The sequence below is a fragment of the Benincasa hispida genome, chromosome 2, assembly GCF_027475165.1.
Source record: "Benincasa hispida cultivar pf3 chromosome 2, pf3_genome.v1.1, whole genome shotgun sequence".
Lineage (NCBI taxonomy): Eukaryota > Viridiplantae > Streptophyta > Magnoliopsida > Cucurbitales > Cucurbitaceae > Benincasa > Benincasa hispida.
Window position 1 is genome coordinate 4,718,239 of NC_143479.1, and position 14,304 is coordinate 4,732,542.

General features: G+C 29.8%; 1 protein-coding gene across 2 annotated transcripts; it reads right to left on the bottom strand.

Annotated features, from left to right (window-relative positions):
- Nucleotides 1-6,603: 6,603 nt before the first annotated feature.
- On the bottom strand, nucleotides 6,604-13,457 carry LOC120070901 (beta-amyrin 28-monooxygenase-like). Of its 2 annotated transcripts, none has more exons than XM_039022795.2 (4): nucleotides 12,769-13,457; nucleotides 9,671-10,089; nucleotides 8,559-8,746; nucleotides 6,604-7,129 (listed from the first exon to the last, which is right to left on the bottom strand). In XM_039022795.2, the coding sequence occupies exons 1-4, from the start codon at nucleotides 13,302-13,304 to the stop codon at nucleotides 6,800-6,802; spliced, it is 1,473 nt and encodes a 490-aa protein (XP_038878723.2). In that variant the 5' UTR covers nucleotides 13,305-13,457; the 3' UTR covers nucleotides 6,604-6,799. The 2 variants fall into 2 exon arrangements, with proteins under 2 accessions (XP_038878723.2, XP_038878724.2); XM_039022796.2 differs by having other exon boundaries at nucleotides 6,606-7,120; nucleotides 12,769-13,435.
- Nucleotides 13,458-14,304: the final 847 nt, after the last annotated feature.

Here is a 14,304-nt window from a genome sequence, read left to right on the forward strand (position 1 = left end):
CCGGTTATCGTTGTAACTTAAGCATGTATGTGGAGACAAACAAGTGGATCATGCATTAAGTGATAACCTAAATGGTTTGTAGTATATGGATAAAGAAGAGAAACCTTATCCTGGTGACACTACATATATGACCCACTTTGTAGATATTACAAGTGTTGTAATGTGCTACAAATGGTCTGATCCTGATCATTCATGTTGAGACATGCGAGCGGGGGCATCCTATACAAAGGAGTTTGTATAAGACCGAACCACGAAATGTTTAGTCTCATTATATAACGTCGTTCATGACACAGACTTTCATTTCACTAGGATGACCATAGGTAACATGACCTTAATCCTGAATGAGTTGGGAACTCCTGCCTATGAGGTGGTCCTTTGATTTGCATGGGTGCGAGTGGCCAGATCGCCGACTCAAACCTACCACTTTGGAGATTCGTCTGATTGAGGAGCTGGAAACTCAGCTACATAAGACGGAATTCACTTCTTCCTCGAAACAAGGGTAAATAGATAGATTGCTCCCTTAAGGGCTGATTCCAAGGCTTGAACAATGTGGCGCCACACCTTCTCATTGCCCGAGAAGTGTTCACTCATATTAGGACTATGATGGAATGTTCATTAGAGGAATCAGTGGTACTTAAGAAGTTAGATGTAACTATAAGGGCCTAGCTGTACTTACGAGCGATTTCTAAAGGGTCATCGTATTGTTGATTGCTTATATCCAATGGACACAGAAATATATCTGTAGTGCGAAGAGTACAACTGTCGATCTTTAGTGGAATGCTTGGTAGTTAATGGATGGTGGATATCGTGATTAAAGAGTTTAGTCAGTTATTCACGTACCGTTGGAGCTTCAAGCTACAGGTCTATAAGGTCCCCTTGGTAGCTCAATGGATTCAAGTTAAGAATCAGTTTTTGGGTTAGTTTGAAATATTCAAATTAACAAGAAAATATGATTTATATTAAATATCATTAAGGAGAAAAAGAACTATGGTTTAAATATTACATATGATGTGATATAAAAACTATAAGTTATAAATATAATATGATAAATTAGTTATTATATTTATTTATAATAAAACAATTATTAGATAATTGTTGGTAGTTATTTGTTTCTCCCTTTTTTTAAGAATAAAAGTGAAAAGGTTTCATTTTTTTTAGATCGCATCACATAACGATCGAATGAAAGAAAGAGCTATACGATAGTCTTTGAGAGAGTGAACGATGAGGATCGAGTTTACTAGACGACAACTTCTTGTTTACTAGATGATTGAGTACCTTGTCTATACAATAGACTAAGAAATTATCCCACTTATTCGATCGTTAAGTTCCTTCTTCCCTCTATCAAGACCACACAAAGCTCACACCTCATGGATTCTCACACCGAGAATACCAAGACAACTGAGTGGTAGTGTCCATTATTTATGTTCAAGGGTCGAGGATCGAGTCTTACTCGATTCAGTTCGAGGATTTGAAAGTTCGTGAGTTGCACTGATTGTTCATTGTGTTCGTGCTCGTGATCGAGTTTGTTGGGACGCGTGATTGGTGTAGATCGAGGGAATACTTGAAAAAGAGTTCTTCAAAGATATGTCATTCGATTCCTTTTGGTTTTAATGAAAAGCATGCTATAATCTACTCTATGATGCATAATTGTGATTGTATATTTGTAAATCTTTGTTCTTTCACCATGGGTTTGGAACGATCTTGCTTCCACTCAACGGTTCTCTTGTTCAAGAGTTCCTTCAAAACTAACACCTCTCGGGCCAGTGAGAGGTTGAGATCTTATTTTTCAATACCTGGAACCAGCTATTAGGGGAGAAATTTATCTACTTTCTCAAGGAATGGGAAGAAGTGAATTCTATCTTGTGTAGCTGTGTTCCCAGCTCCTCAGTCAGAAAAATTCCCAAAATGGTAAGTTTATTGAGTCGGCTATTATGGCCACTCTCACACATACAGATCAAAGGATTGTCATCATAAATAATAGTTCACAACTCAATTAGGATTAAGATCAAGTCTCTTATAGTCATCCTAGTGAAATATTAGTTTTTTTAAAATAACGGTGTTATAAAGAAAAACTAATTATTTCGTGGTCGGGTCTATGTATAAACTCTTTTATATAGGATACCCCCATTCACATGTCTTTACATGAAAAACATGGTTCATAGTGTTTGCAACACTTTACATCTCACGTAACAATTACAAAATGGGTCGTATTCGTTGTGTTACCAGAATAAGCCACCTAACCTTCATCCATTTACTGTAGACATTTTAGGTTATTACTTGAATATGAACCATCTATATGTCTCCACATACATTTTTAAGTTGTTGAGGTTGATGCCCTAAATCTCATAGGGTTCTGTAGTTTGTACCTATATTGTACAAACATTTTATTTATTTAATAAGATATGAGATATTTTATTTGACATTTAGTAGCATTAACCCACAAACGAATAAATTAACATCCAAGGTCATGTATGTAGAAATATACAGGTGCATCATGTTTAAGTGATAACTTAAATGGTCTATAGTAGATGGATAAGATTGGATACCTTATCCTAGTGACACTACGAATACAGGCCACTTTGTAGATGTTACAATTGTTGTAAAGTTCTATGAGACATGTGAGCAGGGGTATTCTATACAAAGAAGTTTGTATAAGACCGGAGCACGAAATGAGTAGTCTCGTTATATAACATCGTTCATAATTGAGACTTACATTTCACCAGAATGACCATAGGTGACTTGTGTTGGGGTTGATGCCCTAAATATCGTAGGGTCCTATAGTTTGTAAACACTTATATGAACAAACACTTTGGGATTTATTATATATGATATTTTATTCACTTCACTCTATGAAATATAAGATATTTTAGTTGCATTAACCACAAACCAATAAACTAAGATCCATGTTTATCGATGTAACTTAAACATGTATATGGAGACATACAAGTGGATCGTATTTTAAGTGATAACTTAAATGGTCTGTAGTATATAGATAAAGGAGAGATACCTTATCTTGGTGACACTATGACCCACTTTGTAGTTGTCACAAATGTCGTAAAAAGCTACAAATGATCTAATCTTGATCATTCATGTATTAAACGTGCCAATGGAGATATTCTATACAAAGAAGTTTGTATAAGACCGGACCATGAAAATGTTTAGTCTCCTTATATAACATCGTTCATAATTGAGACTTTCATTTCACTAGGATGCCCAAAGGTAACATGACCTTAATCCTAAATCAGTTGCGAACTCTTGCTTATGAGAGAGATCCTTTGATTTGCATCGTGAGACTGGCCAGATCGCCAACTCAACAAGCCTATCATTTTGGAGATTCGTCTAATTGGGAAGCTGGGAACTCACCTACACAAGATGGAATTCACTCCTTCCCCGATGCAGGGGTAAGTAGATAAATTGCTCCTTTAAGGGCTGATTCTAGGGCTTGAACAATGTGGTGTCATGCCTTCTCTTGGCCCGAGAAGGGTTTAGTCATAATGGGACTATGATCTATTGTTCATTAGAGAAATTAGTGGTACTTAAGGAGTTAGATATAACTACAAGGACAAAATGATAATTTGACCCAGCTGTACTTGTGAGCAATTTGTGAAGGGTCATTGTACTGTTGATTGGTCATATCCAATGGACACAGAAATATATCTGTAGTGCAAAGAATACAGCTGTTGGTCTTTAGTGGAGTGCTCGGCAATTAATGGATGGTGGATATCGTGATTAAAGAGTTTAGTTAGTTATTCACGTACTGTTGGAGCTTCAAGCTACAAGTTCATAAGGTCCCCTTGGTAGCTCAATGAATTCAAGTTGAGAATCAGATTTTGGGTTAGTTTGAAATGTTAAAATTAACAAGTGTGAATTTGATTATATATGATATAATTAAATTAATTCAATTATATATGATATTACAAATGTTCAAATGTATTTTTTTGAAACTGTTCATATTAGGTTGAGTGTTACAATTATGTTCCTTATATTGTTTTGGAACTGTCCATATGGGTCTATTCATATTCTTCTAATTAACTTATAAAATCCTTTATGGAGTTGTAAAGTTGTATAGGACTTTATAGGTTGTGGTGCTTAAGTTTAGTTATTTTAATCTATATGTTGTAGTTTTGGTATATTATTTCATTGATATAGGTGCTAAAAGCAGCGAGTTCAAGGTGGGCTACGTTATTCTTGTGGAGGCAGGAGCATAGCGAGCGAGATTTGGCTAGGATTACTTTATACGAGATTGATAGGTGTAATTTTTTTAATTGTTCATAGAGGGGATGAGGGTTGATTATACAATAGGAAATGTGTTCATATGGGGGTTGATAGTTGTTATATTTTTGAAATTGTTCATATGGGGTTGACTATAATGTTGGAATTGTTCATATGGGATTTCCATATTCTTTTAACTTAGAAATACTTTATGAGGTTGTAATATTGACAATGTCAAACAAGTGAAGTATTTATAAAGATATTGGTGGAAATTTGGTTGATATATAAAATTGAAAATGCGTATATTGTTTATTTGATTGATGAATGTATGTCATATATACCAAATATAGTTGTTGGATCAAAATATATGAGCAATTATAGGTAAAAACGTCAACATTACAGATTTCTCTAAAAAAATCACAAGCAGATTTCTTAACCTTTTTTTCTTGTCAAGATTATAGATATTCCTGACATGTTTAATAGGTCAAGAACTCCCATATTCTTGACATTTTAACATGTCAAGTAGAATATATCTTGACATTTTTTTTATTTGTCAAGTTAAAAAATTTCTTGACATTTTTTCCTTGTCAAGAACACTCATATTATTGACATTTCAAACATGTCAAATGTTTGTGTTTCTTGATATTTTTTAAATATCAAGTGTCACTTTTCTTGATTTTTTAAAACGTCAAGAAAATCGACATTCTTAACACTGGCTCCCTTGACGTTTTTTAAAACGTCAAGAAAAGTGACACTTGACCGTTAAAAAATCAAGAAACGTTGTTTTTGTAGTAGTGTATGCTTTTATAAAGAAATCACAACATTAGATTTACTATACATTATCTATATATTTTATATTGATGATTTAAGCATATATTCTTGAAGAGATTTCAAAGGCAATAGAGTTTTTTAAAAAAAGAAATTGAGATGGTAAGTTTTTCTTTAGCTTGTAAATAAAGCATAAAGCAAATGAAATTGCATCGATTTATACATAAAAGATCTTATATGGATTAGTTACATTACCATGGTGGTTCATTCACTTAATATGGAAAAAAAAATTATATCATATGATATCGAAAGATAATGAAAAATTTTAGGTCCTAAAGAACCATAATTTTGAGAAATAAGTGTACTTATTTCTTTATTAGTTTATATATACTACCCGTTGTAGTATTTTTTGTGATTTTGTTACATAAATATAATATTTTTCCAAAGAAAAATATTGGAGTAAAGTTAAACATATGCTAGGTTTTTATTTAAAAATTAGTTTACATAAATTTATTTTATTCCCATAAATCTAATTAGGATCTAGTTGATTGTGAAGATGCAGGTTACTTATCTAACCCATAAGAACTAAATTTTAAATAGGTTACTTAGTGTATAAAGAAGAATTTTTGTATTATGGCAGTTTATAAAGCAGATCATAACAATTACTTTATTCATGTTAAAATTTTGAGGATGCACGAGGCTAGCCAATGATGTTATTATATAAAGATGATAAAGCATAAAGTACTGACATCATTATTCAACAAATTTCTTCAAAACGACTTGGGAGACTTATTGACGAAGGTGTTACCTATAATAACATTTGAGAAGTTAACATACAACATTTGTATGTGACAACCAAGAGTATCAAGTGATGTTTTCATGATGAGGAGTAAATGTGCTACACTCTTGTTTCCTTTACTATGGTTTTGTTACCTTGACTATGGTTTTGTCCCATTGGGTTTTCCTATCAATGTTTTTAATGAGGTAATTATTAAATTATATAAATGATGTATTCTTTTTCCTTCACTGGGTTTTTATCCCACCAAGTTTTTCCTAGTAAGGTTTAACGAGACATTTATTTTACATACTATGGATATCTAAGAGGAAGTATTGTAAATGTGATATTGTAGATATTCATAACTTATTTATATTACAATAAATTCATAACCTTTAGAGGTTATCCAGTCACATTACTCCCCCCATTAACTTTTACCTCGTAACATACACTCCACAATGTCCTATAAATAGGGTTGTAAAGTACCTTTGTAGAGGACACCACAATTGAGTTAAATATTAGCTCTCTACTTCTTCTCTTCTACTTTTCTCTCTTGTCTTGCTTTCATTGTTAGTTTATTGTTCATATTCTTCTTATTTCATCACAAATATGAGATATATGAATATGATTATCTTTTAATAGTTTAACAATTACAAATGATTGATTTATAGAGTGGTAATGGGTGTAGTTTTGTTTAATAAACTATATGCTTAGATCATCGAATAAGACACAACGGATATGATCCATAAAAAATTAACAATATAAAAAAATATCGTCATTGTCACGATAAAATAATGTATCATATTAGTGTGGTATGTAATCAAAGAGTAACAACAAAAAGTGAATGATGTTGCATATGATGACGCTCGTATTTATTAATCCAAAATAAAAATAGAATTAGAGCCACGAAAAAATTTCTAATACAGATATAATACATACTATTTTTATTTAACCTTTGACATACCATTCGAATAACATTATTTTTATCCTATAGTTAAAGATTTATTTAGATGGGTAGTAATAAATGGAAGTAGTTCAGGAGCTTTAGGGGGAGGAATAATGGGGCGGCGGCGCGAGGGGAAAAAGACGAACCGGAAGGCCGTGGAGGGGAGTGGGAATTGGATTGGCGGTGATTTTTTCATTGGGAATGCAAAGTTGGAGTTTGAAGCGCCTGACCAAATGGTGCATGAAAACAAGAACCTCGAGCCGGGCGTACTCTTTGCCTGGGCACATTCTTGGACCTCCCCCGAACGGCACGTACGTGAACGGCGCCGGACCTTTCCCTTCGAACCTTCTTGGCTCGAACTTTAATGGCTCTGCAAAGTACTTTTCGTTTTTGTGTGTTGCTGCTGCACTCCAATACAACTTCACATCCTCACAAAAGGGCAAAAAATTACTCATATATCAAAATTAACTTTTTAGCTAATCATTTGATTTTTTCCAAAATTTTCTTTTTTCTTTTTTTCTTTTTTTCTTTTAATTTTTTATTTTTTAAAATAATTGTATTTTTTTAAAAGTAAAAGAGATTAATTCTGAACCAGATTTTAAAAACAAAACTACATTCTAAAAAATATTTTTTTAGTTTTCAAAACTAGTTTTTTAAAATATCAATAAAAAATAAATAATAAAAATAAGAAATTTTAGAATTGAAAGAGGTATTTATAGGTTTAATTTTTAATTAAAAATAAATAATAAAATTGTTACTAAATGAGATCTTAATAATTTACTTTCTTCTCTATTTATTAGTTTAGATTCTCTTTAATAAATTCTGTATTAGAAATATTAAGTTTTTTTTTCAATAACATGATATGAATTTGAAGATTTGAAATTCTAACCTCTTAAGTCGATAAGATATAATCAAAAAATAGTTAACCATGTTTAATTTGTACAAAAATTACATATAAGTTTAGGAATTAGGAGGTGGAGTTTAATAATATTATTCATTATAATAAGGAATGCTTTTTTTTAAAAAAAAAAAAAGAAGAAGAAAAGAAATTAGTGTCTCTAGAATATTTGCCTTTTTAATGACGGCTAATTATAGTTATAAATTAGGTGACACTAGAAAGCTGTCCTAAATTTTGACAAATACAAAAAAAATCCGATTCCTTAAAAAAAAAAAATAAATAAATAAATAAATAAAGCTTAAATTTGATTTCATGGCTGTTTTTTTTTTTCCCCTCTCTTCTCCCTATATTTGGATTTCTTATTTCATGAGAAGTCTAATTTATTGTAGTGTGGAAAAGAAAAAATGTAAGGTGGGCTTATTGTAAGCTTTGAGAATAGAGAAGTTAAAGACAAAAATATTTGAACATTTAAACATCAAAACTAAAATATAGTAAAATAGTATATAAGAAGTTATACATTTTATATTTAGAAATCATGCCTAAATAGTACAAAATTTCTTTCCTTTTTTTTTTGTTGGTTGGTACTTTTTATTTTTCATTTTTATAAGAAAATGGATGTGAAATCCTAGTAAAATACACTTGGTTATTTCATTTTATGAAAATTTAACCTAAGGTTCTAAAAGTAATTTTTTTAAAAATAGTAATAATAAAAAAAAACAAAAAAATGTTATCGTTAAACAATAAAAAAAATTCAAAATAAAAAAAAAATCTTGTCAAAATAATACTTTATAGGTATAATAGACTATATTCATGTTGTCTTTGTATGTTGAAAACATATAAATCATGGTTAAAAAAGAAATTTACTTTCGAGAAATCATATTTCTAACATCAAAGTCAATAATACAAATTTTATGTCGATTGATTTAATATTAAAAAGAGGGATATGGATGTGAAATTACCTTCCAGCCCTTGGGGATATAGAAGCCATTAAAGGCAAAGTCAGTGAGGGCAACCCTGAAAGCTCCTTGAACTGGAGGGAAGAGTCTAAGCACTTCACAAACAACATTCCATGAATACTTCATCTTCTGAAGGTCTTCCCAAGTCAATGGTTCACATGCTGCCTTTGATCTTGCTATCTCCATTTGCTCTAATTATTTCCCATTATCAACCACCATTAATTAATTTCTCTATAATAACTAAAATTAAAGCATTTTTCAATTTCACTTACATCAAGTTTTATTCTTCAAAATATAAAATATTCCAAGATCTATATATATAGTGTACACTTTTTAAGGAAAAATATTTATTTCTATGTTTTGACTTTAATTTTTATTTAGTTCTTAAGTTTCAAAATTTTGTATATTTATTTTTTTAATTTTGAGATTTGTTTCGATTTAGTCCATAAATTTTAAAATGTGACAATTTTATCTTTGAGATTTAGATTTTATTTCAGTTTGGTACATAAATTTTAAAATTCACACTTTTAACCTCAATTTATCAATAAATACTCATTTTCAATCATTAGCGTTAATCTCTATTACTTAATTTAGAAAATAAGAAGTGATTTTTAAATGGCAAAACTGTGGAAATATTTTCAAATATATCAAAATGTAACTGTCTTTCACTAACAAATAGTGATAAACATTGATAGACATTTATTAGAGTCAATCGTTGACATTGATAGATGTCTATCAGTGTCAATCATTATGTTTCATTGATAAACAATGACATTTTGATATATTTATAAATAAGTTGACACATTTATTATATTTGAAAATCACTCTAATTATTTAAATTCTTTTAAATTCATTAATAGACATTAATACTAAAGACTAAAAGAGTATTTTTTGAAAAAAAATTTGAAGTTAAGTATAAATTTTGAAATCTAAAAACCAAATTAAAACAAAACTCAAATCTCAATGTTAAAATTATAATAGATTGAAATTTAGAGATTAAATTGAAATCTAACATAGAACTTAAAGAATAATTTGTGTAACATTTTGAAACTTAATACCTAAAACATATAGATCAAAAATGTATGTTTTGGTATTTTTTAAAATGGGTAAATTACCATTGTAGACATTTTCATAGACGTGGGGAAGAGCAGCCAAGTACTTAACGACGAAAGTGCAGGTACAGACGCCGGTATCATGTCCGCCGACGAGGAGACCGAGAATTTTAGAGGCAATATCTTCTTCATGGATGAATTGGCCAGTGCTGTCCGACGTCAAAAGCATGTGCGACAGAATGTCTTGCGTCGCCGATGCCTTCCCCTCGCTCAGATCTGTTTTCCGTTGCCTTATGATCCTCAACAACTCCTTCCTCACAAACTCTGATGCTTTTATGGCTTTTCTGAACATTGTTCCTGGAAAATCTATCGGCACCGATATGATCCCTGACGCTATCTCTTCAAACCTCTTGAAGATTCTTTCCACCTCGTTCACATCCTCCATGCTCATGAACAACCGACATGCTAAATAGAACGTGTAGCTGTATCCGTACAATGGTGGATTTAGAACTTTATATCATAAACAATAAAAGGAGAAAAAGAAAACGGACATGCATGTCACAACTTACCTGTAAACTTTAAAATGTGTCTAATTAAGCCAACTTGTTATTTATTAATTTTAAGCGAGTAATTAATTTTTAATTTTGAATCTAATAAATAAATGGTTGACCTATTTAACATTTTTACACAAAAATTAAAGTCCAAATTTTTATTAACAATGGAATATAATTTTAAGTTTAATAGGTTGATTAATTTTGTAAAATAAATGTAAAATAAGATATAAAATTAAAAAAATAATTCCCTTACACGATTTAATATTTTAAAATATATTTAGAATCTATATCCAATTTTTTTGACCACTTAGGCTTTGATAATTACATGTCAAATTGAATTTATAGGTCAACAAATACAATAAAGACATCGTTAGAAGTTTAAATCGTTACCCCATGTTTTTTTAACATTTCTCTTGTGCACATTGTTCTTGATCCAATGAAGAGAATCTTAAAATATACTACAAACTTTTGAAAGAAAATCAATTTATACATCTTAACTTTAGGGTTGTATCCGTTTAAATTAATAAATCTTAAGGTTTCGTAATATATCAATTTAAACTATCCTTCGAATTTTATTTGAAAAAATTCATTTGAACTTTGTATTTATATCAACTAAACTGATAAGTTGTCATAAGTGATTATCATTGAAAATCGTATACACATTCATTCATTCTTAAATGTGTGTGGACTTCTTCAAATGTTGGATTAACATAATAGACTATGAGAATTGATGCATGAACAATCTTCGAATGGAATCTTAACTGAGAGTCTAAATTGATTTACTTATGAAAGTTTAAAGGTTTACTAATCAATAAAATTATCTCTCTCACACGATGCTTGTTCAAATGAAACGTAATTGAAGTTATAAAATTGATACACTCGCAAAAGTTACACTTTAAATTGATATCATTATTAGTTTAAAATTTAACCAGTCAACATCTTTAGTGTAATAAAAATAAAAAAATATTGTTTTTATTCCTAGATTTTCATCTAACTAATTTCTATTTGGTCACTAGGTTTCAAAATATACACTTTTAATCCTTATGTTTTGAGTTTTATTTCAATTTAGTCCATAAGTTTCAAAATGTCACAATTTTATTCTTAGGTTTCGAGATTTACATTTTTAACCGCAATTTTTTTTTTACCAAATATTCACTTTCAGTTTTTAGTATTAATATCTATATTAATTAGTTTAATGGAATTAAAAGAGTTATAATTAATTAATTTTACTATTTTTTTCATCTCTATTAAAATTAATTTTAAATTTTCACTTCATAATTATTTTTAACCAATTAATAATAGACATTAATGTAAAACAAAAAGTGAATATTTTATGAAAAATCAAGATTTTAAAAATGTAAATCTAGAAACTTATGAATCAAATTAATTGAAATAAAACTCAAATTTCAAAGGTAATATTGTAACATTTTAAATCCAAATGACTAAATTGAAATCAAACTCAAAATTTAAAAACTAAAATAATAACTTGACTCAAAGAGCACCAGAAAGATATGGAAAATGACTAGGTGCACTTATATTTCATGCAACTATTTTTGTTACATAGTAAAAAAAAAAAAAATACAAACAATCAATTGTGTTTTTTTTTTTTTTTAAAGTATATTTACCGCATGAAAAATTTTAATGAGTAATTATTTGAGATGCAGCTTAGTCAACACCTAAATATATTTTAAAAGATATTTTTGCTTAAAAGAATACTTAGGTGTAGTTGGGTAATTAAAATTTGTGACATGACAATTAATTTTATTTTCATTAAAAAAAAGGAAAAAATACCTTCTTATCACTTAGTTTGAGGTCTAGTTTATATTTAGTTCTTAAATTATAAAATGTTATACGTTTAGTTTCTTAAATTTTGAGTTTAGTTTCAATTTAGTTTTTAGGTCTTAAAATATTGCAATTTTACGTTTGATATTTGAATTTTGTTGAAAATTTGGTCTCTAGATTTTAAAATTTACATGTTTAATCTCAACTTTTCACTAAATACTCATTAACGGTCTTCAACGTGAATATATATTAATAAATTTAAAATAATTAAATGAATTATAATTAATTAAGTTTCACTATTTTTCATCACTTTTAAAATTAAAATTAAAATTTACTTCATAATTATTTTCAATTAATTAATAGAAATTGATGCAAATGTTTAAAAGTGAGTAATGATGAAAAATTAAGGTTAAAAATGTAAACTTTTTAAACTTAGGAACCAAATTCAAATAAAATTCAGATGTCAAGAGTAAAATTGTAATATTTTGAAATCTAAGGACTATGAAACAAAATTCAAAATTTAAGTATCAAATGTATAACATTTTGAAACTTAAGAACCAAATAGAAATTAGATCTCAAACTTAGGAAAAAAAAAATACTTTTCCCGAAAGAAATTGAATTAATATTTTTCTGTCAAGTGAGGACTGTGAGAATAATTGGCACTTAGACGGTTCTTTGAAAAGCAAAAAGATTAGGTGCAGTCTAATACTCTTCCTTTTTTTTTAAAAAAAAAAAGAAAAGAAAAATGCCATGTGGCATAATACTATTTGATGTAGTTAGGTTGCATCCAAGTTTTTTTAAAATAGTGGAGAGAGAGAAACATACACTTTTACAGTAGAAGCCACAACGATTTCTTTCTTATTTTCCCACATGGAAGCGAAGTGCTTTTGAGCAATAGAGTCCATCACTCCAACATATCGTCGAAGCGCTTCCGGCTTAATGAACTGCGGGAGTAAATTCTTCATTCTCTTAGCTTCTTCATTGCTATTATACTTAACGGTAGAAGGAAACACTTTATCAGCAGATTTCGGCCACCACGGAGTCACCAGTTTCTGCTCGTTCGAGAATAGAAACTTATTCCCCGCGGCGGAGCACAAGGCGGCGGTCGGCTCCCCGAGGATGGAAGTCGTAAAAATCTCCGTCTTGTACTTGGCGACGCGCCCGAACATAAAATTCTCCGGCTGCCCGTTCCTCTCGTGGGCAACCATTTGTAGAGTCTCGCCGATGATCGGGTAGCCGATGCTGCCCGGAGGAATGTTCGGGTAGGCGAATTGAGCCTTGTGACGGTAGAAGAGAATGAAAAGGGCAAGAGAGAGAAACAAAATTAAGAGAATTAAGACAGAGATACACATATTCTCCATTTTTCTTCACCTTCTACTTACAAATTAAATAGTTTATTTCTCCTTTTTTCACCTTTAAATAGAGATGAGATTAAAAAAAATGGTGCACATTAGACCTCACCTTCCTTTATAAATAGAGATAAGATAATAAAACAACTTGGTATATATTCATCACACTCATTGTTGTGCAGCTTATCGTTTCCTTTCTTTTAAATAATTTTAATTTATTTTTCTATGTGATTAAGAAAGTTGCAGACCCATGTAATACTCATAAAAGAATATTTTAAAAAATTAAAGTTTGTTATATGGAAACAATCTGACTTTCAATTGTAAAAATTGAACCCTTAAACTTATACATGTATTAAAAATTAGATTTTCAACCTTTCAATATCCACAGAAATTGAACCCTTCCATTTAAGGTAGTTTTTGTCATTTCTCCAAATAATAATGGAAAAAAAACCATGTTTTTGACATGTGAACCATGTTTTTGTCAAGTTCTTTATATTTTGGGAACGTGAAAAACATGTCCATTTACTTCCCTTTTTGTTAACTTTCGAATTTTTAAGAAAAATAATTATAGTTTTTATGTAGTTTAAATTTTTATTGGTATTGGTATCTCTAGTATTAAATAATAATGAAGAAGGAGCACTTAGCTTCAATTTATTATACATGAAATTATCTTAATATTTTTACAATTTGTCGGACATCTTATAATCCTTGAGAAGCCTTATTTAAATGAGAATATAATTCTATTTCCTTCTCTTTCCTAAGGTAGACTATGGAAAAGAAACATTATGAAAAGTAGAGTAGGAGGTCAACCAAATCAGTCATCACAATTAGAATTGAGAGAGAAAATTTTAAGTAAAAATTGCACCTTCATCCTTATGGTAGTGTGTATAGATATTCCTTTTTTGTTAGTAAGTCTTGACATATGGTACATCTATGAGATGTGATCGTTACACAAATAGTTTTCGTGCATAACGTTGATGACCTGTTTACAAAGGCCCTTATAGCTAAAGTG